Source organism: Camelina sativa, chromosome 1 (genome assembly GCF_030686135.1).
Source record: "Camelina sativa cultivar CO46 ecotype springtype chromosome 1, ASM3068613v1".
In the NCBI taxonomy this organism is placed as follows: domain Eukaryota; kingdom Viridiplantae; phylum Streptophyta; class Magnoliopsida; order Brassicales; family Brassicaceae; genus Camelina; species Camelina sativa.
Window position 1 is genome coordinate 12,455,278 of NC_141880.1, and position 25,747 is coordinate 12,481,024.

Consider the following 25,747-nt stretch of genomic DNA (forward strand, 5'->3'; position numbering starts at 1 on the left):
CTATTGGATCTGCACCGAACTTGGAACATAAGAGAACACATCTCTGAGATCCAGTTCTTCCAAGTACCCATCCTCTCCAACTAAAATAGATGCCTCGTAGCGATAATTGTTACTGAGTAAGTATTTACCACTAACAAGTGCTGTTTTCTTCTCCTTATCAATGAAGAAACTTTGAGCTTTAAACTCAGATAAAAAGTAAGATCTACACACGGGTTGTATAGCAACTTTAAAGAATTTGCTCCACAACAATGCATTGGATTCAATCTTAGTTGTAATCCATATCTCCACCTCATACCTACCCCGGCACCTACCAAAAAGCACCGCAAGCTGCTCTTCTCTAACACAAGATAGAGTCACATCACCATTGAAATCAAACGGCAAATGCAGAAGAGATCCAAAGATCTCTGTTGTAAAATCAAAACATATTACAAAATCTTCGCCTTTATCAGCAAGAAAGTAAGTATTCCCCTTCAATGAAACGCCTCGTTTAAATATATAATAAAAATTAGGAATGATATCAAGAACCCTCCATGAATTAGACTTAAAATCGTAGATTTCGAATTCATGCCTTGTAATAGGATAGTTATCATAGAAAAGCCTCAAGATTTTGTGGTTGTTCTTGTTGTCGTATCCTATAGCATACGAATCAGATAAGTAGTAATCGTTTCTAGGTTGGATCCATCTGGTTTGCACCAAATACGGGTTCCATACCACCAGCCCTGAGGGTTCCTGAGTGATAAATAACAATAAACCGTCACACTGATAGACTACTTTAAATTTATTGACTCGACAACGTAATTCACCTGTCTCCTTTATAGATGACAAGCCTTTGATATCATGGCGACTAAATCTCGTTTGACATATCAATTTGAAAATAATACTCGCAAGTCATTGTAATCATATACTCCTTGGTTGCTTTACCACAGTGCTTATGTGTAAAGCTCTCATCTTTGAATAGACTTCTCCATTGTTTGCAAGTGGATCCAACAGGTGTGAGAGAAGTTATCGAAACCCTAGAGAGTATCTCTTCTACTAGTTCCCACGGAAGATCAGAGATGATCGTCATTGTTTTTAGATAAAAAAGTTAGGGCTTCTAACTTTTCACGGTTCTTTTCTTATATAGATAGACAAATAATAAAGTTAGGCCCATATATTCTATTAGTTTTACAGTACATAAATTATAAAGTTGGGCCCATATTCTATAACTAATAATATATACCATGTACGTATATAATTTAAAGAAGAATTAACCGAACTCAAAATCGGTGTTTCATAAATACAAACAAAATGAGATTAGAATTAGCCCGAATGCCCGATTAATCAAATTCATAACTAACTAGTCGAACTTAAAATTCTGAATGTCGGAGCTTAGATCATTCAGAGATAGGTCTTTTGTCGATAGGCAATGTGTGAATCTAAGGCCAACACTGCACATGAAAATTAAAGAAATGTTTGTTAATGATTTCACACTTAGCCTCCGAGATAACCAAAGAGGAATTTTGGGCATTTATTGCGGCGGTCACTATTTTGCAAGAACCATGTGACTATATTAATGCATAACACCTTCTCTTTCTTTTGCTTCAAATTTTGAATCAATCATCCTTTGGAAATATCTAGTATTAAGTAATTAACAAAAACACCACTCCTAATTTGTAAAATGCTGACTTACATGACTTTTTTTTCTTACGGGATTCCCATGATTTGTGTTCTTTTAAGTTATCCTTCTCACACATCTTCTTATAAAATCTTAATTGACGAAGAACAAGGTTACAGTCTTGTGGTAATGTATAACATTCAAACTTGAAATGTTTGCGATTTCTTGTCACGGGTCATATTTGGAAGATACTTGGTAAACCCTTATAAATGTGTTCAATTCAAAAACCACATTCCTTATTAGTATTAAATTTAGAAAGTCCCTACTTTATTTAGTTCGACCGTTTTTATCAAGTCAAATATGTCGTCCCATTTAAAACTTTTGGAAATGCAAGCAATGCCAATTTCATGAAAAATGACTAGACAATACTGTAGTTTGTGGAATGGAAGAAATACACGAATGGAAATTAACTGTAATGAATAAAATTAACGAAATGATACACTCGATTAGCAAGTCGTTGGATACTAATAAATGATAGGTAATGGTGATATTTCTTCAATAAATGCTTAACCAAATTATTTGCAATTGTGGAGAAACTAGACAAAAAGTGTCATTGAAATGGAATTCTCCAAAAATAGGAATATTACTAATGTCTTTTGTTTGTATGCATCTCTTGTTTTTATTCACCAATTTTTTCTTCACCCTACATGATTTACAACACATCACTATCACAAATTTGTGAAATAAATTTAGTTCAATACCACTATAACAACATTCCACGGCCGTTTTGCACCCAGCTGTTAAAATTAATAAAAACCAAACACGAGTTTATCCACAAATATGTTTTTCTTTTCTAAAAAGTATATTCTCTTCACTTAATCGTTTTTTCTACTCACATTTGATTCTCTCGCCAGCAAATACTAAAATACTGTAATAATTTCATTAATACGAAAAAGATTATGTAGTTAATTACTAAATGAGATTATATAATTAAAAAAAAAAATAGAACCGAATAAAGATGAAACTTTATTAGTTACAAACTAACGGAAGGTAGTTTTGTCCTTTTTCGAAATTACAAACACCGTTCTTCTTCTTCTTCTGATGATGACGTGTAGCTTCGCTTCATCTTCCCCATCTCTTCATATAGTGATAGAATAAAAAAAATTAAAATGTATTTTTTTAGATTTCAATTTTCATTAAGACAAGTGAATCAGCTTGTCCCCAGAGAGGATCTTATCTGTGTAAAATTTACGAAACCTTCGACGAAGTCATAAGCTTGGAATCTCTCTTCAAGTTTGACTCGTCTGCTCATTTCATTTCTCTCTCTTCTTGTTACTTGCAGGCGATGACTCTTCGTTAGGTTTGATTGAAATCTTCCTAATTTTGTGTTTTCTCATCTGGGTTTTACATTTTCTTAAGTAAATTCACAGACTTTATTGAGATTTTTTAATAAATTTTTGTAAAGATTTAAGTTTTTTTTTTTTTTTTTGGGGTACAGAGGAAAAGGAACTGAGGTTATTACAAAAGCTTCCATATTTGGTTAGTTTTGTGTTTTATTGTGTCACTTTAGTTCTGATTCTTAAGAGAGAATATTAAAATTCGTTAATTTGTTTGTTCTTGTACTAAATTCAAGAAGAACAAAAACAAAGAATGATGTCTTTAGTCTTATTAGATCGAGAATTCATAACTTAGGGTTGAAGATCTTGCACTGTTTATGAGATCTAATTTAAGTTTGACCTTTTTTTGTTGTTGCAGAGAGTAAGAAATAAATAAATAAACAATGCCTGAAGGGAAACTGAGATCAGGAGTTTACAGATCATTTATAATGTGTGATGATCCAAGAGATGTTGTTGACTGTGGTGCCATTAAGAAACAGAGTAAGAGCCGTCCTTCGAAAGCCAAGGAGAGATCAGATATGGCTGTGGCGCCTCCACGGAAGAGTTCCGAGGATGCTCCACCTCATTCGTCGTTGCAGCTTTTGAGAGTATCTAAAGGGATTCAGAAACTGAACGTCGCGATTGATTCATGGTCTAAAGGGTTTAGCTTTGAGACTGCGTCTAGGCCTGAGGATATAGCGAAAGATTTGTTGAGAGGAGCGCTTGATTTGGAAGAGTCTTTAGCTATGCTCAGTAGTATTCAAGAAGATGATATTAAGCAGAAACCGAGTGTTTGTAAAGACGGTAGAAGAGATTTGCGGTTTCAGAGATCGATGTCTGATAGATTCGGAGAGAGGATTGAGAAACGGACGATGGTTCAAGAGAATGTAGCATCAAAAGATTGTTATGAAGAGCTGAGAAAAGTGATTAGAGAAAGCTTTCTTAGGCAGAATCTTGTGTCACAAACAAAAGGTACTAAGACTCGTGTTGTTAGAAGTGATCATTTTGCTTCCTCGTCTGGAGCTGCGTCGTCGTCAACGAGCTCTAGCCAATCTTCTATGGTTTCTGGCTCTACAAAGTCCTCTGCTTCGTCTGATGTTCCACGGAGAGCTCCAAGTTTGATTGCTAGGCTTATGGGTTTGGATGTATCATCAACCCAAGAACCGAGCAAAAGCGTCGTGGATCATATCGATAAGGCGGATATGGTAAAGCTGCCATTAGAAAGACAAGAGCAGAAGCTGAAGATGAATAATAAGAAGGAGAGTTCTGAAACTGTTAGATGCAACTCTACAAGAGAAGCTGTTTTACAATCTTTGCCTGAAGAGAATCCTTCAACTATAGTACTCATTAGACCTATGCGTGTTGTTCAACCGGTAATGGAAGAGAAGCCGGGAAACAAACGAGTGGTTGTACCTAAGAAACCAAGAATGCAAGGGGAGGTTCATCCAAGAATGATTAGTAACCAGAGAAAAGATCATCAATTAGCCAAGGGAAACAGCAAGAAAATGAAGTTACCATTAAGTATGATGACCAAGAAAGACAAAGAACCGAAAGAGATGGTGCGGAAACTAGAACAGAATGAAGGTAAGGTGATCAAACCAATGTCTCTGAGCAATGTCAAAGCTGTAACAAAAGATCGAAAACCAATGGAAGGCGGCAACAAAACCAACAAAAAGCTTGGCGTCAAGAAGGAGGATACTGCTGAAGGCAAAGATAGAAATAGACCTCTTAAACCACCCAGCAACACTGCGACTCAAAAGAAATCGAACAATTCTTCAGACTTATCAAGAAACAAGAGTGGACGTTCCAGCAGGTTGAGCTCAAGCTCTAGTAGTGGTGAGCAGAAGAGTAGTAGTCGGTTAAAGAAGTCCGGTGAAGCTACTAGACCAAATGTGAGCAATCAATGCATACTTTTCATTTCTTAACTTACGTAGTTTCATTAACTCTGTTTCTCATCTAGGCCAAGAAGAAACTTCGACAACAAGACAACGAGCTCGGTTCAGAGAATAATTCATGCTCTTCACAAGACACACGTGGATCACCTAACCAAGTACTCTCTACAGAAGAAACCACATCTTCAGAGTTTCACAATCAAAGTTATTACTTACTACAGTTCTCAATTCTCAAGATATGCTTAAATGTTTGTTTCTTTTAAAAAGTCTCATCATACATACTTTGTTCTTGTAAAGGTCATTGTGACAATGGAGAAGTTTCATCTTGTGCTCCCACAGTTCAGCGTTCACATGAGCCAGAAACCTCCCAAATCTCTCTTAAAACATTCCTGTCCAGCTCCTCAGATTTCATCGGCTACGCAGAGGATCTCTTCGACATCAACACCAACACCAACGAATCAGCCTTTCGAAATAGAGTTAGCATTGTGACCACAGACCAAAGACTTGCACTAGACTTTGCCAAAGAAGTAGCCAGACGTAGAAGCCTTCTACTAGCAAAACCAATGAGTCCCCAACGAAGCTCAGTGGACATTGATGAGTTGTTAACGGAAGTCTGTGATGAGTTTGAGTCTCTGAGAAGTTACAGAGACACGTTTTCAGAACAGAACAGCTTCGTTAAAGAGAGCATTCACATGGTGTTGGAGAATGATCTTAAAGATAAGAAGACTGAGATGACAAGTGGAGTTTGGGACTTGGGTTGGAGAAGTGAGTTTCAGATCGATGAAACTTATCAAGCTGTAGTTGACTTAGAGAAACTTATCTTATCAGGTTTGATTCAAGAAATCATCACTTGAGTTTACCAAGAATAAATGTGTTTCCTCTATTTTTGTACCTCGTAGGTTTAATTCTCGTACATTTTAAATTCTTTGTAACCAATTCGATAATTAAGTATAAATAATTCAAATATAAGTAAAGAAAAACATACACAAAACTTCACACAATCTAAAAATGTTGGGTTCACCATTTTTATCACTTGACTATTAAACAAAATTGTTAAAACCATATAAAAAAGAGCCGCAAAGGAATTGGTCACACAGCTGTAATCAGCAAAGCATATAACTGAAAACCTCACAATAAGTCAAACTCGCCACGTCTCTCCCCAGAATCGTGACGTGTATCCCTCATATTTTTTTTCTTTTTTCTTTTATCAACTATAAAAATTCCAAAACTATCAAATCTTCTAATTAACAAACTAATTCTTGATTACTCATATAGAAGACGACAAAAGAGAATCCGAAAATGGCAAGTTTATCCATTTACAGCTTTCCTCGGTAAACAATACATTCAAGGCATCTATATTGAGAGAACTGTTTAGAGTGTTTTTAAAAGTAAAAATATTATTAAAATAATATAATATTATTAGTTTAGATTTTTTGTTTAAGAAACTGGTTATTAAGAGAATATATTTAAGATTATAAAATTTAATAATATAATAATTTAAAACATATTACAATTTTAAAAACTTTAAAAAATAACATTTATATTAAAATCGAGTAGGAAATAAAAACTAATACAAAAAACAATTTCAAATTATTATGACAAAAAATAACATGAAAAATATAAATGAAAAACACAAAAAAACATACATATTAATTAATAAAAACACACAAATATTTTATTTATTTAATGCAAAATTTAAAAATCTTATTAATAAAAATATACAAACATTATTCCTACCAACAAAAAAACATATAAATATTATTTTATTTCTCGTGCAAAATTTTTACTTGGTGCCACGTATACAGAACATTAGGCCTAAAATAGATCTTGATCCATCTCGACTGATGTAAGCTTACTGTTCTATTAAAATATAATAAACCATATTTTTAAATTGTTAAGAATATAGAGAATATTGATCCAATGGAGAGGGGGTTCCTCATCACGGGTGCAACTCATAGAGTTCTTCTCCCCGTCACGACAAAACACTTACACGTCGATAACTATTATTTCTTCTTTTTGTTTTTGTGTTTACTGATCACTGTATATTTTAATCTTATTGCTACGGGATCAATTAAAGTTATCGTGTACGTTCTGGGACCAAAATAATAAAAACCACTGCCGAGACAGTCGAGCAAAACATGAAAATGACCTAAAGGTGAAAAATAGATTAGTATGATACTACTATATAGCGAATCTATTAAAAAGGTAATTACAAACCGAATAAGTTTGTTCACTCTTGTGGGGTTTTTTGGGCCTTTTGGCTTAAATTTTCAATTTTTTGGTTCGTTTCTTCTTAGAAACAATTTTTTAAAAGAATTTCGAATCAGTTTCATCCAAAAGAGTTGAAGTTGTAATTAATTGACTGACTCCTTGTTTTATCTCTTCTTTTTTGTTGTTGTCAAATATTCAAAAGCATAGACTTTTAACATTGTAAAGCTAAAACAGTTTTACTTCATAATGATATTAACATTCATAGAAAAAAGAAGAAAAAAAAAGAAGAAGATGGTTGTCTCCATTTGTGGAATATGTTGCATTGCAATACAATATATAAAAAGTTACACTTCGAAGAAAAAATGTTCGGATGCTAATAAGTTAATAATTGACCACTATATTGTATGAAGAATCTATATATAATAGCAAACCCTCAGAGTTAACTTTAATCTAACATATGAGAATATTTCTATTATCTCATATAATGGCTTAAAATTATTAATAATCTTAATAGTTGTAAATTTTTTTTCAATAATCGTGTTTTTTTGTCTTATTCCTATCTTTTAAAAATCACATCTATTAAATAATTTGTTAATGATTTCAAAAGTTGCAATATTTCGATCCAACAATTGTGTTTTTCGTTGCACTCCCAGCTTTTCATGTTGGCACATGTTAGTTTTCACACCCTTTTGTTTTATACCTGTTTGTTTATATAAAGTTGCAATGTTTTGATTCAACAATTATGTTTCTTCGTCGTACCCCTAACTTTCAATGGTTGCTTGTTAGTTTTCACACCTTTTTGTTTCAAACTTCTTTGTTTTCACACTCTTTGTTTATATATATATACAGATTTTTATGGATTTTGAAAAAAAAAATTGTTCTTTGAGCAGTAGTAATGATCTCACCTTTTGTTAATGATCTCAAAGTTGCAAAGTTTTGGCCCAACAATTGTGTTTCTTCGTTGCACTCCCAGCTTTCCATATTGGCACCTGTTAGTTTTTACACCCTTTTGTTTTACACCTCTTTGTTTATATAAAGTTGCAATGTTTTGATCCAACAATTGTGTTTCTTCGTTGTACCCCTAGCTTTCAATGGTTGCACTTGTTAGTTTTCGCACCTTTTTGTTTCATACCTTTTTGTTTCACACATTTTTCTTTCACACCATTTTGTTTCACACCTCTTTGTTTTCACACTCTTTGTTTTTATATATATACAGATTTTTATCGACTTTGAAAAGAGTTTTTGTTCTTTGAGTATGATTAATGATCTCACCCTTTGTTAATGATCTCAAAAGTTGCAAAGTTTCGGTTCAATAATTGTGTTTCTTCATTGCACCTCCAGCTTTCTATGTTAGCACCCGTTAGTTTTCACACATTTTTGTTTTACACCTCTTTGTTTATATAAAGTTGCAATGTTTTGATCCAACAATTATGTTTTTTCGTCATAACCCTAGCTTTAAATGGTTGCACTTGTTAGTTTTCTCAGATTTTTGTTTCACACCTTTTTATTTCACACTTCTTTGTTTCACACCTTTTTGTTTTTATATATATACAGATTTTTATGGATTTTGAAAAGAGTTATTTTATTATTTAAGTATTATTAATGATCTTACCCTTTGTTAATGATCTCAAAAGTTTCAAAGACTCGATCCAACAATTGTGTTTCTTCGTCGCACCCCCAACTTTCCATGTAGGCACCCTTTGTTTTACACCTCTTTGTTTATATAAAGTTGCAATGTTTTGATCCAACAATTGTGTTTCTTCGTCGTTCTACTTGATTTCAATTTTTGCACTTATTAGTTTTTGCATCTTTTTGTTTCACACATTTTTGTTTCACACGTCCTTATCTTCATATTTTTGCATCTTTTCGTCGTATCCCCGTTTTTGTCAAACTTTCATCGTCCCCCTCTTCAAAAATCGCACCTATTAATTTTTTTACATTTTTTTTCACCCCGTTATGTTTTACACCTTTATATTTTATATCTCTTTGTTTATTATATATAAACTTTTATGGAATACAAAAGCAAGTTTCGAATTTATTGTTTTCTGAGTATTTTTTAAACTTACAAGTTAATAAATAAAATCATAGATTTATATGTTTATATATTATAGCAAACTCACTTTTAGGGGTCAATTTAAATATAACGGATGAGATTATTTTTACTATCTCTTCTAACTGTTTAGATTTGTTCATGATCTTAAAAGTTGCAATATTTTGATCCAACAATTGTGTTTCTTCGTCGTACTCCCAGTTTTCAATGTTCACATTTGTTAGTTTTCGCACATTTTTGTTTCACACCTCTTTGTTTATATATATATATATATATATATATATATATATATATATATATATATATATATATATTTTATGGACCTTGAAAAGAGTTTTTGTTATTTGACTATTATTTAATACCTCGAAATTTAAAAATTCTGAGTTTTATTTTCTTTCAATTTATTAATCAACAATAATTCACTCATTTTTGTTAAAATATTTGGATTGTTTTATTTATTGATTCATTCATCTAATTTTTGTTTGGTGTCGATTTTCATCTAACTGTATTGATCATCTCTTTCAAGTATTAATTTAGGTAATTAATTGTGATTTCAAATTTTTTATAGATTTATCTTTTTAGTCAATTTGGTTGGTTGCAGTTGCAGCTATGAGCTCTTTCTCCCTGATTCTCTTATTATTATTTTTATAAATTTTGATAATAATGATTTAAATTATATTCTATGTGAATATCTTTCAAATGTGATTATCTGAGTATGATTTGTAAACATATATTTATATATCTTTAACATTATTTTTTTATTGTCACTGAATCGATTTTTTATTTTTATATATATAACAAATATTTTATTTAACTAATTGGGTCAATTCATCTTAGTCATTATTTATATTTTTTCTATTACACAGTTAAAAAATTACCAAAACAATTTCACTCAAAATGTAAAATTAACAATGTTAATCATTTTAAATTTTCATTTTTCCGTGCGGTAACGCACGGACCGACATCCTATTAACAATAATAAGAATTTGATTTTCCATATCTAATGCCAATATGATCACAGTTTGGCCATCCAAAAGAGTTGAAATTACGAATTCAAGATAATTGTTGGGGAGATTTTGAATTTAGAAGCGCATGAAAACAAAAAAAGTTGGGGAGATTTTCAGATATATTTACAATGTCAACAACTTATAAAATCTTGGAAAAGTCGTAGTTTTTTTTTTTTTTTTTTTTTTTTTTTTTTTTTTTTTTTTGCAAAAATGGAAAAACTAGGAGTCTCTTTAATATAGAGATGAATGTAAAAACGAATCGGTGCTAACTGCTAAGCCCATATTTCATCTCATAGGTCCAAAACCGACCTTAAATAATTAAAAAAAAAGTGTCAAATTCTGGTTACATGGATCGATCGATGCAAAACACTTTTTATGTCGGGAGAAAAACATTGCCATTATATAGCACCCGACTAACTCTTAGCAAGAAAATCAGAAATAAAACAAAATTAATCAAGATTAGTTTTAGAGTAATTTTATTAAATTAATACAAAATAATATATATATAATATTAATTAGAGAATATGTATAGTTTTTTTATGTTAATGTAAAGCCACAATATAAAATACAAACTTATTATTGTTTTCAAAATGGTAGTAAGCACATAAAAACCTATTTTTAAAACTAAATTTATAATTTTTGTTAAAATTTTGATCACAAGTTATTGTAAAACATCATAAACTTTCAATCTAAATATTTAATAACTGATAAAAGAACTGTTTAAACGGTAGGAATAATCGGGTTAAGCAAAGAATATTCAAATGACTTATTTTTTTAAAGAATTAATAATCATTAATTAAGGTGGATAAAATGGATCTAACGATTATACAAAATATAGCGACATTCGAATATATTCTCGAAACAGAGGGACGAATACCTTATCCTACAAGTTTTTTATGCTGGTAGCCTGGTAGCCTGGTAGCCTGGTAGCCTGGTAGCATCATCTCATAAATTAACTAATACTATCTTATCAGTTATCACCTTATACCACAATCACCGTATATACTATATAGTGGTAACGCGTACGTTTATGTACCGCTCTTCTATTACTTAACCTAAAAGCTTTTGGATTCTATGCTCTATAATGGACAAAACAGTTACCTTAGTTTATTACTTTTACTAGATACGATCTAATCTAACTACACACGAGTTAAATATACTAGATTTGTATGGTTTCAATCGTTAGATGTCATACGCGAGAGAGAGGGGTCGATGGAGAAAAAAAAAACAAAAAGAAGAAGTAAAACGTAGTTATTGGCAGAAACGAGATAAAGAAGGTTGCTTTAAAGTCAGAAATGGTGACATATGGCAGCATATGAAGACAACCCGCCGCTTGAACCACGAATGGTGACGAAAGGATTCCTGTTTGCATGTGCAACCAATCTCTCTCTGTCATTTTTAGTCTTTGGTCTTTACTAATCTTTTGGTTGTTCGTATAAAATGAAAGAAGAATGGAACGACAATATAAAGGTTGGTGATGTACGTACGGCTCTACTTTAGGGGTGGACAAAGTATACGTAAGATCCGTTTGTTACTTGCGTTTATCCAATTTATAATTGAAGTGGAAAAAGAAAAAGAAAAAAAACATTACTAAAATGTGGAAAATATTGGTGTAAAAATTAACAAAATTTGATATTAATAATAAGATAATAATCTTTTTGAAATAAATAATTCTATTAATATCATCAATTTATGTAGATATATATATTCTTATTAATATCCCAAAAATATATAGTATTTAAGAGAATTTATTAATTTATAAAATATTCATTTATTAAATATATAGTACAACATAGAACCGAGAAATTTAATTATTTTACAATATTTAATAATTTATAAAAAAAATTTATGTTTTCGTGAAATATTAGAAAATTTACTTTATTTCATTTGATAAAATATTGGTTTACTTTGTTTTTTGTTAAAAATAATATAAATTATTGGTTTATGTCCTTCATGCTTCAGGTAGAGACAGTTTTGCATTTTCTAAAATTTTGATGCTCCACAGTGTCGTTTAGGGGTGATTTTATTAGGTCATGTTCACATCATCGCCATGTTAGCTATATATAGTCATCATAATAACAATTAGTTTTAATGAAAACACTATAATTGAAGTTCATATAGGTTATTTGAACTTTTTGATTGTTTAGTTAGGAATACGCACTGCTAATTTGTTTGTATATGAAACACAAAATCGAAATTGTTAGTGTGAAATATGCCATTTTCCCTCAACAAGATTTTATTGGTTTATTATCAACATAAATATTGTGTTCAAAGTTCAAACTAGACAGTCAACAGTTTTTGTCAGTTTTTTTTTCTTCTGGTTTTTATCATCTAAAACCCTCTACTAATGTCAATTAATATATACATTCAATGTAAAACTGATTTTTTTTTTTTTACAAATAATTTTTACCTTCTTTCATATACAAAAAGCACAAATTCCATTAAAAAAAATTATTTTCAGACTTGTTGGCTTGTTAAAATATCACAAAGATTAAATTATCAATCAAGGTCTAAATATTAATCCAAATGATATCTTTTTAGACCACGCTTAATGAAACAAAGACCATTTATTAGGGCATCTCCAATCCTACTATATTTTAGAGTTAAATTTCTATTATAGAGTAATATTTGCTCCAACCCTACTCTATAATTTTACCAATATTGGAGTAAAACAATGCTTTATTTTTGAGCTACTCTATTTTAAAGAAAAAAATAGAGATATACATTAGAGATGGTCTTATAGTTCAACCAAATATGTTTGGTTTCCAAGACTCTTATTAGATTGCAAAAATAAAAACCCGGACAACATACTAGACTATCATCCGTAACTAACAGAAACTCAGTGGCGGGGCTAGGAATTCAATTAATCAGGGTCAAAATATAATTTAAGAGCTCAATTATGTTATTAAATTTTTTTATAGGGATCAATTCTACTATTTTATCAGGATCAGTTGAATTTTTTTCCTAAAAAATTCAACTAAATTTAAAATTTCACCAGGGTCAATTGACCCACATACTTCTACCCTAGCTCCGCTCATGCAGAAACTTCTTATGTTTTGATGTTTTATGCTATGGCTTATTTACAAAATAGATAAAAATAAAAAATAAATTTTACATTCTCTTGAAGAAAAAATAGTTTATTGAATTTTAACCAAATCCCAATGACTACGTCGGACTGTTACCTTCTAAAAAAGTAGGGTTTTTCAATTGAAATGAGGGGGGGGGGGGTGTTTCTCTATTTTAAATTTGAGATGCCTCCTTTGATAAAATATTCTCTATTTATACATGAACAGAAGTCCAGTTTCACAATATAGACTAATTCCTTATTTTAAAGCCAATATCTCATTTGATTTTTTTTTGGGACTTTTCTTTATCTTCTAAAGCTATTTATCTTTTTTCATAAGTCTGACGACTTCGATTTAATACTTTGACTTATGCTTATGAGCTGATCTCGTCATTATGGACCAATCTAAATATTCTCAATTTCAATTGTTAAAGTTAACTAATTACAGTGTTTGTAGTTTCCTGAGAAAATAATCGATTTAATAGTGTGAAATAAAGTTTTTTAAATTGTTGTAAAAAAAAACTTCTTCAAAACTCTTTTTAGACCTATATTATCCGCAAACTTAGTTTCAAAGTACCTAAAAATTTTGTAATTATGAAAATTTCTTTATGAACTATTTTGTAACAATTTTGTAATTAAATACTTTGTCACAACACAATTTGGTTATCCTCTTTTTCATATAGTCTGTAATTTTTTCTTTATGACAAATTTTCCATTTAATTATTATTTTAAAAAGTAAAATAGTGAAAAGAGTACTTAAAGTATATAATTCAAGTGTGTAACTCACAGTGTAAGTCAATACTTCTTCGGTTAAATTAAATGCATTTTCACATAATTAGATAAAAATTTATATGTTATATTTATCATGCATTCTAAAAATAATAATGAACTATTAAATTCGTAGTATTAGACTAAATATTGCAGAAAAATACATTTACTACAAAAAGATTATATTTATAACCAAAAAATTTACTCTCTCTCTTTCATTACATATTATGTCTTAGTATTTATAACCAAAAAATTTACTCTCTCTGTTTCATTACATATTATGTCTTAGATATTCTTTGTTTTTTTTTTGTGTGCACAAAGATATCCATTCAATTCAAACGGTTATAAAGAAGAAATACGCACTTGGACATGCCCAAAGTGCAAGCAAAGTAGCTAAAGCCAATACAACTGCAAACTTTAAAGAAATAAGCCAAAAGCGATTGATAAGGGATAGGAAAGAGCAAACCTAACACTCAAGAGAGCAACATCAACAAGGAGTCCTTCAACCTTGACACCATTAGTCACCAAAAGTGAAGGGGCATCTTGTGGAAGAATGAGCAGCAAAAGTGCTCCAAAGTTTGATCTAGAACCTGCCACTTGTGCAGAGAAAGCAATCTTTGGATCAGTTGTAGAGGTAATGGAGACAAAACCCCAAAATACTGAACCGTTGATAACTCCATAAGGCAAAGCCTCAAAAGAACATTCTTCACATATATAAGAGGGTTAAACGAGAAACCCTAAAGTTATGACCCAACAGCCAAAACAAAACGGATGGGATTGGTGGTTGAAAACAAACAGCCAGAACGACTTGCATGCAATCACCAAAGACTTTAGGCTGAAGGCAACCAACAAAGTCGGACAGAAATCCGGCGAGCAGACACCGCCAAGTTTGGGCGGAGTCTGAACCAAAAAAAAACAATTCTAGATTGGAAGCCGATTGTACCTGAAGGAGAAGTATCTGATGCAGGCAGAGAAGAGCAGGAGAAGTATCCAATGATTTGTTGGGAGGGGGAGCTGAGGAAGACGCTAGGAAATTCATCACGGCGGCTATTGCCTGGAAGAATGACAACGACCTCAACACTTGACACCATGAGTTTCGTCTGGATCTTCGGGATGGCAGGAGAGGCGGAGATGAAATCGATGTATGAACTGCGAGAGGAGGAAACATAGACCAAAAAAGACTGAACCCTAAGGTTAGGAGCAGACGAAGCCTTTGCCAGAAGACGGAGGACAACGGATCAGGAGAGGAAGATTCTCCGGAACCTCGTCGATGTGATCTTAGATCTAGACTCGGACAAGATAGCATACCCGGCCAAAGACATCGCCAATAGGAGGCAAACAGACGAAATAGAGAGAAAGGTTCTTCGTTAAGGTAGAACGACAACGACATAAGGACGTGACTAGCCACGGAAGAAGTAGCGCCAGAAAGAGAACCGGAAATGTAGTTCGAATAAGCAACCCACCTGTAACAAAATTGGATCTGACGGGAAAAGAGAGGAATAGTAGAGAGAGGACAGGATCTGACGCCGGCGAGCCATGGCAACCCCGGCTCTGGAGGGAAGAAACTCCTTTTGCGGCTCGGGAATGGCGGCTAGGGCGACCTCACTCGGGGAAAGAAAAAGAAAAGATCGGTATTCTTTGTTTCATTTTTTGGGTCAAAACCCTAACATTGATGACTTTAGGATTTTGTTGTATTTTTAACCATTAGCAGAATTGTTATATCAAGTACTCTCCCCGTTTTAAATTACTTGTCATTTAAAATTTTTTTACACAAGTTAAGAAAAAAACTAAATATTCTATTTTCTATTTTATTTAATATTTTGTTTAACTTTTTTATTGGTTAATACAATAAAAAAATTAAGATAAAATTGATATTTTTACCAAATATATGTATTAAAAATCTAAGACAACAACTATTATAAAACAATTTTATTTTAACTCTAGAACAATAACTAAAAAACTATAAACAGTACTAATTTATGTTTATAAAATAGAAAAACGAAAAAACAGAAATATATACATATACTTCATATAGTTTATTGAATATAGCTTTATAGATAAAACATCAAATAAATTAGCATAGCTTTCTCTCTCTTCTCTCTCTCGTATCATTTAGAGAGAGAAAGCTCAATAGAATTTGTTTTGTTGGATCGTATGATTAGTATCCAGCGTTTTCTTCCCATGAGTCGGGTTAGTCTTTGGCATCTCCTGCTTCTGTAGAGGAGATGTTCACCTTATCGTATAGCACCGTTTTCATCACTATGGTGGCGTGTGGCTGGTTTTCCTTCTGAATTCGGTGGTATTGTAGAGAATCTGTCGTCCATCTCTCAGTGGTTCTTCGATGCTTTAGGTTCCAAATTCTTTTCTGGATTTTGCTTTTCTTTGTTGTCTCAATCGATTTTGATTTGCTTTTGTGGCTTATCTTTCATTTGCCTCTTGATATCTCTTATCCTTCTTTCGATCTGAATTTGTCATTCTTCAATCCTTCCTTTATTATGGAGTTTAATTTGTCCTTCAAGATTTTTGGGGTTTTTCACTTAAAAGGATGAATTTTTATTTGTGGATTGAAGTTTAGTTCGGTGACTCTGGTTTGATATGAAGTAATTGATGATGGTGATGGTCTTCTCTTTTTCTGCAACTTACCTGGATCGATTTGGATCTTTAAATTTTATTATTTAGGTTCATGGTGGTTTCATTCGAGATGGTGAACCGTCTCTGGCTGTTCTTGACGAACAAGATTGGGCTTGGGTCCTCTATGCTTGCTCGAGCCTCCATCGGATTGCCTGAAAATGATGACTATGTGATTTGTGCGGTGGTTTACGGTGGTTTGGAGATCGGTGATGACTGGTGTTTGCAGAAGTCAAACTGGTGACTCCTTTCTCTTCTCGTCCCATGTGTCCTCAACTTCGCTTCGGATCGTGACACATGGTTGTTGAGTTGGATTTGGCAGCACTCTTTCCTTATATTTAGGTTTTATGTTTGCTTAATAAAAGCGATAAAAGCTTGTTTTTTGGTTAATCTCTAATGGTTAACCAACCAGAAGTTACAGGTTAATTGGATTGCACTCATAGCTCGGTCGGGTCGCGCGTTGAGCATAAAATTTCCTGGGAGTGGGGTTAAGTGATAGATTCAATTTTTTTCTAAATTTCTTGCAAAGCTTGTCTTAGTGTTTTTACTACTTTTGCTTTGTAAATTTTGGCTTTGTCTTTTTGAAGAAAATAATAGTACTCCCGTGAAAAAAAAACATCAAATAAGAGAGAGAGTAGTAAAAGGAGCATTTATTGGTTTATGTATTTTGAAGTCCATATGAAATTTTGAAATCTTCACTGACTTTAAAATCATATACGTAATTTTTGGAAATAACATGATTTACCCATGTATTTGAATCTTTATATTTTTCATACCTAAATCATTTAAAATCCATTTTGAATTCAATGTGGGTTTTAAAATCTAAAAAGTAAATCAGTAAACAAATAACATAAGATTTTAAATAGTATATCTAAATCATAGATACACTAGTACATGATTTTACTAAAATGAATAATTAATGATTGGATAATATATCTTTTATTTATATTTACAAATCTCCTAAGAGTGTATATATAATTTATGTGTATACTAATATTTGTATAGTATGACAATTATTTAAAAGTACTAAAGTTTTTTTTGTCAAGTTTTGGGTGAAAAAATGTTCTCTTGTGAAGTGAGTAATTGTTATGTTGAAGATCATAAAATAATATTTTGGCGCATACGTACCAGATTTTAAATGATTTTCCATGAATCTTAATTTTAGTGAGATATTTATTAGATTGGGGTTTTGTTGAACAAAATATTTGAAATTAGGTTGTATGGTTGGAACTCTCGGTTTTAGGTCTTTTTGGTATAAGGGAAAAATCAGTTTGTTGTTCTTAACCTATGTGTCTTCTCCTTCCTTCTTTTAACCAGACCACAACCACAATCACCTTTCTACCGTCGAGCATCTCATTTTTTGTTTCATACACACCATCTTCGTCACTTTGAAAACCAATTTCTTGGCTTCTCAAAACAAAAAACCACTCCGACGCCAACACCATCTCCGGTTGGATAAATTCAATGGATTTTATCTATTTTGCTTTGGATGAAGGAAGCTATACCCTAAGGAGATACTATCTAAGAATCCAAGAGTTCCAATCATAAACATTAATCATATCAAATTCTCTTTTAATCTTACATGAACCACAAACTAGATAACTATGAAGGAGGAGGAGATGATCAGATTCCTTTTTACCCATTAGAATGGACGACGATCAACTAAACATGCATCGGCTAAGAGATCTGAGCATTCACAACAGTCACAGGTCTTTCTCTTCAAACCACAACAGCGAGATCTAAGAACGTGGTTGAGGTGACAGAAACAGAAGATTGAGAAAGAATCATTTAGTTAAAGGGCAATTTTGTCTGTTCAATCAAATTAAAAGACCTATTATTGTAAATCTCGATGATAAATCCTAAACTCATAGATTTTTTTTGTAAATCCTAATTTTACTGCAATGGTGTTTACTGGTTTCTTATTAACATATAAGATGTTAAATTTGTTTTGCCAAACCAAATTATATTAATCTATGTTAAACATACAATTTTATACGAAATATTTTCACTATGAGATTGAGATGTGTGACACTGGAACAAATCGCATTATTAATTCAAATCATGATTACGATAATTTATAAAAATCTATGAGACTTCTCATTGTTATTGTTATGTAGAGAAGACTCAAAGATAAACCTTGCCAGAAGGACTTTTTATTGTTATTAGAGAATAATGGAATATCAAAGCACAACCTCTTTAACCATAGCATTCTTCTGTTGACTTTACAAAGATTAGCAGCAAAAATAGAGAAATTCCCCAGTAAACAAAGTACCAGTACATGACCTTCTGAATCTCATTTTGAAGGCAAAGTCGAAACCTGTTTGTAACTATGGCCCTGATTGAGAACGGTTGTTACTTTTGTCTGTAGAAACTTTGACTGTAAAAACTTTTACTTTTAAAATCTGATTGTTTACTAACAACTTTTAAAGCTGTAGCTATTATTTTATATATATATTATTTATCAATAATAAATATAAATTATGTGATACTATAATTCATAACAATTTCATAACAAAAATAAATTTTATTAATGATAAATTAAATTTTAAAAACTGTATGTAAAAAAAATATGTGATTTTGTTTGAAAATTCTGTTTTTCTTTTGTTTTTGGTGATTAATTTTTAATTGTTTTGAATGTTTTTTATATTAAGTAGTTATATGACCAGTCAAAAATCCATTAAACACTAATCAATGCATTTTTTTTGAATGTTACTTTCTTATTAATGATGAATTTCATAAACTCTTATACATCATTATTAAGGGAAAAAACCTGAAAAATACATCATCTAATTTTTTGAGGGGGATTTTCAAAAATACTCTATTTTGTATGCCACTTTTCAAAAATGCTCTTTCATGGTGTGCATTTTTAAAAATACCCCTTTTTAATATATAAAATGATTAAATTCTAAACCCTAAACCCTAAATACTAAACCCTACCTTTTAAAAACTATACACTAAACATAAAATTGAGAACCCAAACCTAAAAAAAAAATCTAAGAATTAATTTAACTCATTGTAATTGTGTAAAAGAGGGTAAAAATGAAAATGTTCAAAAAAAGGGTATTTTTGAAAAGGAGTATCTTAAAATGGGTATTTCTAACAAATTCTCATTTTTTGGACTTGTAGTTACTAAATTGGACAAAAAATACCTAGTTTAATTTCCACTGCCTTAAAAAACCATCGTTTTATTTATAATGGTAGTTTCATACTTACGACTTAACAGTCATTAACACTAGTGATGAATTTTTGACCAGAGTTAAAAAATAAACCTTTTGTAGTTAATTAGTCGCAAATAAAGATAATGTTGCCCTTTTATTTTTTACCTAAATCGACTTGGGATCTGAAAACCCTGAAAACATATTTTCATTAATGATGATGATGAAAAAATAAAAACTATTATTAAAATAAAACATAAAAGAAAGAGAAATATATAAAAATATTTAATTTGGAAAAATAAAATATTTATATATATATATATATTTACACTTTTGAAGAGCTTTTAAATATAATGGAAAGAGAATATAACGCGGTCCTTCACCTCTACATTTGGAGCTTCATGCGTTGATATGGGCGATGAGATCCATTTTGGCGGCGGGTGTTGATTGTTAGAGTTTTGAGACATATTGTGCTGAACTAGTGGCGATGGTGCAGTACCCCAATGATTGGCCTGCCTTCTCCAACCTGTTGGAAGAGCTTGGTGTACTTCGTTCATCTTTTCCATCCTTCGTGCTTATGAAGATTCCGCACACATCCAATGTTCGAGCTGATTGTCTTGCTCACTTTTCGAGATTATTAATTTCTGCATCTACTTTTGTAAACTCTTTCCTTCTGCCTTGGGCAATCAACCTCGAAGTTATCTTTTAATTTAATATTTGGTTGAAAAAAAAAATGTTTTTAAATTTTATAGCATCATGGAAAATATTAAAATGATGGTTGAAATTTAAAAAATAATAAAACTATAAAAGTTTGATTGATAATTTAAATGTTTTTAAAGTTTTAAAAGCTTTCACCAATCGGGTATATATATATATATATATATTAAAATTACGGTTTTAAAATTTTTATTTTTATTCTTCATGAAAACATTGGAAAAAAAAATTCACAAAACTTATGCTACTACTCTTATGTTAAAGTATTTATTTCCAGGGTAATAAAATCTGTGTCTGTCTCTTCCACTTCAATAGGACAGTGCAAGTTTTTCGAATCTTTTTGGCCAGATAATTTTAAAACTGAGCGAGGAAACTTACTTTTGTAAAGGTGACCATTTTGCACATACGAAGGTGGAAAGCTTATAATTGGAAATTTTATATTTTAATACAAAAGAAGTGTTTAAGAACCACCGCTTGGTCTCACCACTCAAATTCGAACGTATGGCACGTGGGCACAAACTCCTGTACCAACCTTTAGATACTAGCGGCACGAGGGGACTTCTATTTTCTCGTCGTTTTAAAGTTCTTTATTCAACTTAAATATGTAGTTTGTTTTAGTTTTTTTAATACGATGTAATTTCAAAAACCATTGTCTTTTCTCCTAGACATGTATTTTTATTTCTTGCAAGATGATATATAAATAGAATTTTAAATGTTTTAAGTTTTTATGAGCTCAACAGTTTTGTCAATATTGCCCACAAGTTTAAACGTTTGCTTTTTGTCCTCTTTGAAAAATCAAATGCTGAGAAAACTGTTACATCTCTTTTTCTTAAAAACTCCTGTCTCTCTCCTTTTTTTTCCGCTGAGTTAATTGAATGCTACAAAGGAGAAACAGAATAACTTAAAACCAAAATTATCACTTATCGTCAGAAAAAGAGTTCACGAACATATTTTATACTATACAAAATGATAACTATAGTTGTAAATAAAAACTTCATGGAACAAACTGGAACACATGGGGCTCTCTTATTGTAACTTATATTTTCTTCTTTGGGTGATTTTAACCATGTTTATTTTATAGTTATATAATACTATCTCTCCATAATTTGATAAAATAAAAAGGAGAGAGTCTTCTTGTATTTATCCTTCATTGGAGTAAACACAAACGGTTTTAGATTACATATTATTAGCTGTTCATCACACAGTTCTTCCTCTTTAAAACCTGAACTTCTTTCTCTGTTCCATTAGAACCAAAGGCCAATCTTTGTGAACATATCACATCTTCATATATATACTTCAGATCCGCAACCAAAATTTAGACCATATTTAATATCAATCTTTCTCCATCTGAAGTTGGAGAAAATAGCTAGTTTTGGTTGGATCTTTTCATATGTTGTGGATCCTCTTTCTTCTCTTTTATAAAGTTTTGAACTTGTCAAGCTCTTTCTGAATCACAAAAGATTATATGTTGTATATGGAGATGGATGGCCAGATAGTTTATGTTGTTTGAAGATTCGATGATAGCCAAGTTGGGTTAATTTTTTCTTTTTTTCCTTCTTGCCTCCTTACCCACATACAAACCCTATCTGTCCGTACAAACACTAAAAACCCTAACTTTTCACTCTCTCTCCAATCTAGTTTTATCGTTTTCATTTCCACCTCCACGAGAGAAAAGACTATTCACGGATCCATCACACCGATGAAAAGCTTGCATGTGGCGGCGAACGGCGGAGATCTGGCTGAGGATTGTGGAATACTCGCCGGAGATGCTGATGAAGATATTTTAATAGTTGGAATGGATGATGTTGGTAGAGAGATCTGGATAGATGACCATGGAGGTGACCATAATCATCATCATGCTCATGGAGATGATGACTTGATTGTTCATCATGACCCTTCACTCTTCTACGGAGATCTCCCGACGCTTCCTGATTTCCCATGCATGTCGTCATCATCATCGTCTTCAACATCTCCAGCTCCTGTCAACGCAATCGTCTCCTCAGCCTCTTCTTCTTCCGCAGCTTCTTCCTCCACTTCCTCAGCTGCTTCTTGGGCTATTTTGAGATCAGACGGAGAAGATCCGGCTCCCAACCAAAACCAATACGGATCAGGAAAGTGTGATGAGTCTTCTGGCGCATTGCAATCCACAGCTTCAATGGAGATTCCGTTAGACACTAGTCAAGGTTTCGGTTGCGGTGAAGGCGGTGGTGATTGCATTGATATGATGGAGACTTTCGGGTACATGGATCTGCTCGATAGCAACGAGTTCTTTGATACTTCAGCCATCTTTAGCCAAGATGATGACACGCAAAACCCTAACTTGATGGACCAAACCCTTGAGAGACAACAAGATCAGGTCGTTGTTCCGATGTTGGAGAATAATAGTGGAGGAGACATGCAAATGATGAATTCTTCCTTGGAACAAGATGATGATCTCGCGACTGTGTTCTTGGAATGGCTAAAGAACAACAAGGACACTGTGTCGGCTGAGGATTTAAGGAAAGTGAAGATCAAGAAAGCTACGATTGAATCAGCGGCGAGAAGGCTTGGTGGTGGGAAAGAAGCTATGAAGCAGCTTTTGAAGCTGATTCTTGAATGGGTGCAAACTAATCATTTGCAAAGAAGACGCACCACCACCACCACCACCATCACCACCACCAACAACAACAACATCTCTTATCAACAATCATTCCAACAAGATCCATTTCAAAACCCTAACCCTAATAACAACAACTTAATCCCACCGTCCGATCAAACATGTTTCTCACCTTCAACATGGGTTCCTACACCACAACCACAACAAGCTTTTGTCTCCGATCCGGGTTTCGGATACATGCCTGCTCCGAGTTATCCTCCTCCGCCACCGGAGTATCTTCCTATACTTGAATCTCCACCGTCATGGCCACCGCCACCACCACAGTCTGGTCCCATGCCACATCAACAATTCCCCATGCCGCCAAACCCGCAGTATAATCAGTTTGGAGAGCCAACAGGTTTCACCGGATACAACATGAATCCGTATCAATATCCTTATATTCCTCCAGGACAAATGAGAGATCAGAGACTACTTCGTTTGTGTTCCTCCGCAACTAAAGAGGCAAGAAAGAAACGGATGGCGAGACAGAGAAGGTTCTTGTCTCATCACCATAGACACAACAACAACAACAACAACAACAGCACTAATCAGCAGAATCAGAACCAAGTCGGTGAAACCTGTGCCGCGGTGGCTCCACAACTTAATCCCGTGGCCACAAACGCCACCGGAGGGACATGGATGTATTGGCCAAACGTTCCTTCTGTGCCACCTCAGTTACCACCACCGATGGAGACTCAGTTACCAATGATGGACCGAGCTGGCTCCGCTTCTGCTATGCCACGTCAGCAGGTGGTACCAGTACCAGTACCAGATCGTCGGCAGGTAGACATGCACAATGTTCATCTTTCTCATTGTTTAATGTTATAAGGAAAGTGTAACTGCACCAAGTCGTATTGGTTTGATGATGAAGCTGTTTGATTAATGAAAATTAAAATGATTTTTATTTCTTTTGGAAGGGATGGAAACCAGAAAAGAATCTGCGGTTTCTCTTGCAGAAAGTCTTGAAGCAAAGCGACGTGGGTAACCTTGGAAGGATCGTCTTACCAAAAGTAAATTTACTTCTAATTTCTTGTAGCATTTGCTTTCCTTTTTTCCTTTTTTTTTCTTTTTTTTTCTTTTTAAGTTTCTATGTGTATGTAAAACCGATTTTTGTTGTTTTCACTGTTTTGGTTTAAGTTTTTTTTTTTGAAAAATATATTTTGGTTTTAATTTTTATTTTACTGAATTTTATGAAAATGAAAATATACAGAAAGAAGCTGAGACGCACTTGCCGGAGCTAGAGGCAAGAGACGGTATCTCTCTAGCCATGGAAGATATTGGAACCTCTCGTGTGTGGAACATGCGCTATAGGTAAGTTACGATGATAATTTAGTGAACATTTGATTTTTTTTTTTTTTCAATGTCTTTCGTGTATTTGTCAAGAGTTGGAACTTTGACCAGTCTCTCTCTTTGATTATTTAATTTTCTTCTTTTAATGGGTTGTAGATTTTGGCCGAACAACAAAAGCAGGATGTATCTTCTCGAGAACACCGGTACGTTTTTGAAAATGTACCCATTAGTAAATTTTTGTTCTATAGTTTGTTGTTCTTTTGTAATTTATTACTGTTGTGGCCGCCTAACTAATTTTCCTTGAAAATTTACTTTTACAGGCGATTTTGTGAAAAGCAATGGGCTCCAAGAAGGTGATTTCATAGTCATATACTCCGACGTTAAATGTGGCAAATATGTAAGAGAATCATCACATTTTGTTTCCTACAATTTTTTATAATATTCAATTCTCATCATTACTTAATATTGTGACAGTTGATACGAGGGGTTAAAGTAAGACAGCCGACGGGACAGAAGCAGGAGGCTCCGCCGTCGTCAGCAGCTGCCACGAAGAGGCAAAACAAGTCGCAGAGGAACATAAACAATAACTCTCCTTCGGCCAGTGTGGTGGTCGCTTCACCAGCTTCTCAAACTGTTAAATGAAGAAAGCAAAAAAGAAAGAACATGAAACAATATAAATATTATTATGTAGCAAGTAATAAAGAGGCAAAAGGAAAAAATGGCAGCGTACCTGAGTGTGCCACTTCTCGCGCATGCATGGGATCTTCAAGACAAATGGAGGGTTATGATTAAAGCTGTGTTGTCGGGGTCGGGGTTCGGGTTTTTACTCCATTTTTTTGCTTTTTCTTGTCGAGTCGTTAACTCTTCTCTTCCTTTTTTACCGTCAGGATATTGTAAAGAATGATTAAATCTGGAAATGGTGTTTGTGTTATATTTCTGGAGAGATGATTATAGTCTTTTTGTTGTTGTAACTTTTTATACGTATGTGGCTCATTTCTTGAGTTGAGCTTTATTACGTATCGTTTATAATGTGAATATTTTGCGGAAAATGATAATATATAAATGTACGGAGTTATTTGTAAAGATTACGTTCTTATAGAATAGGAAGAGGATAGCTGGGGTTACCCATTTTACATCTAAATTTAGTTTGAGAAAGTTCGTTTTTAAGGAAATTTAGGTTTGACTGGTTTAGCCACAAAATGTGGCGTTGCGTACACTTGTATTTGAGAATTGGGACCAATCATATAAATGGTTTCATACCATATTAAAACAATTGTAAACGCGCCAAATGAGAACTTCTTTTCCTCTTCCTAATTTGCATGCTATTGGGATAATAATCCGGCCTTGACCGCTGTCACCATTC

General features: G+C 32.8%; 2 protein-coding genes, 2 long non-coding RNA genes and 1 pseudogene across 6 annotated transcripts; 3 read left to right on the top strand and 2 right to left on the bottom strand.

The window, feature by feature from the left end:
- Window positions 1–1,066, bottom strand: LOC104707655 (F-box protein At5g42460 pseudogene; annotated as a pseudogene).
- A 1,570-nt stretch (window positions 1,067–2,636) lies between these two features.
- On the top strand, window positions 2,637–5,842 carry LOC104789678 (uncharacterized). 2 transcript variants are annotated; one of them, XM_010515341.3, is made up of 5 exons: window positions 2,637–2,954; window positions 3,093–3,133; window positions 3,350–4,862; window positions 4,931–5,066; window positions 5,160–5,842. In XM_010515341.3, the coding sequence occupies exons 3-5, from the start codon at window positions 3,375–3,377 to the stop codon at window positions 5,714–5,716; spliced, it is 2,181 nt and encodes a 726-aa protein (XP_010513643.1). In that variant the 5' UTR covers window positions 2,637–2,954; window positions 3,093–3,133; window positions 3,350–3,374; the 3' UTR covers window positions 5,717–5,842. The 2 variants fall into 2 exon arrangements, with proteins under 2 accessions (XP_010513643.1, XP_010513646.1); XM_010515344.3 differs by lacking the exon at window positions 3,093–3,133 and having other exon boundaries at window positions 2,640–2,954.
- Window positions 5,843–14,070: 8,228 nt separating this feature from the next.
- On the bottom strand, window positions 14,071–15,655 carry LOC147949835 (uncharacterized). Of its 2 annotated transcripts, none has more exons than XR_015561492.1 (2): window positions 14,906–15,655; window positions 14,071–14,552 (listed from the first exon to the last, which is right to left on the bottom strand). It is a non-coding gene; the product is annotated as an uncharacterized LOC147949835 (long non-coding RNA). The 2 variants fall into 2 exon arrangements; XR_015561490.1 differs by having other exon boundaries at window positions 14,071–14,558; window positions 14,906–15,633.
- A 325-nt stretch (window positions 15,656–15,980) lies between these two features.
- LOC104789689 (uncharacterized) lies at window positions 15,981–17,147 on the top strand. Its single transcript, XR_768566.2, has 2 exons — window positions 15,981–16,312; window positions 16,642–17,147. It is a non-coding gene; the product is annotated as an uncharacterized LOC104789689 (long non-coding RNA).
- Window positions 17,148–21,033: 3,886 nt separating this feature from the next.
- Window positions 21,034–25,467, top strand: LOC104789694 (B3 domain-containing transcription factor ABI3). The gene is made up of 6 exons (XM_087457628.1): window positions 21,034–23,877; window positions 24,012–24,104; window positions 24,305–24,405; window positions 24,541–24,587; window positions 24,705–24,781; window positions 24,859–25,467. The coding sequence occupies exons 1-6, from the start codon at window positions 22,159–22,161 to the stop codon at window positions 25,024–25,026; spliced, it is 2,205 nt and encodes a 734-aa protein (XP_087313754.1). The 5' UTR covers window positions 21,034–22,158; the 3' UTR covers window positions 25,027–25,467.
- The last annotated feature ends 280 nt before the right edge of the window (window positions 25,468–25,747 follow it).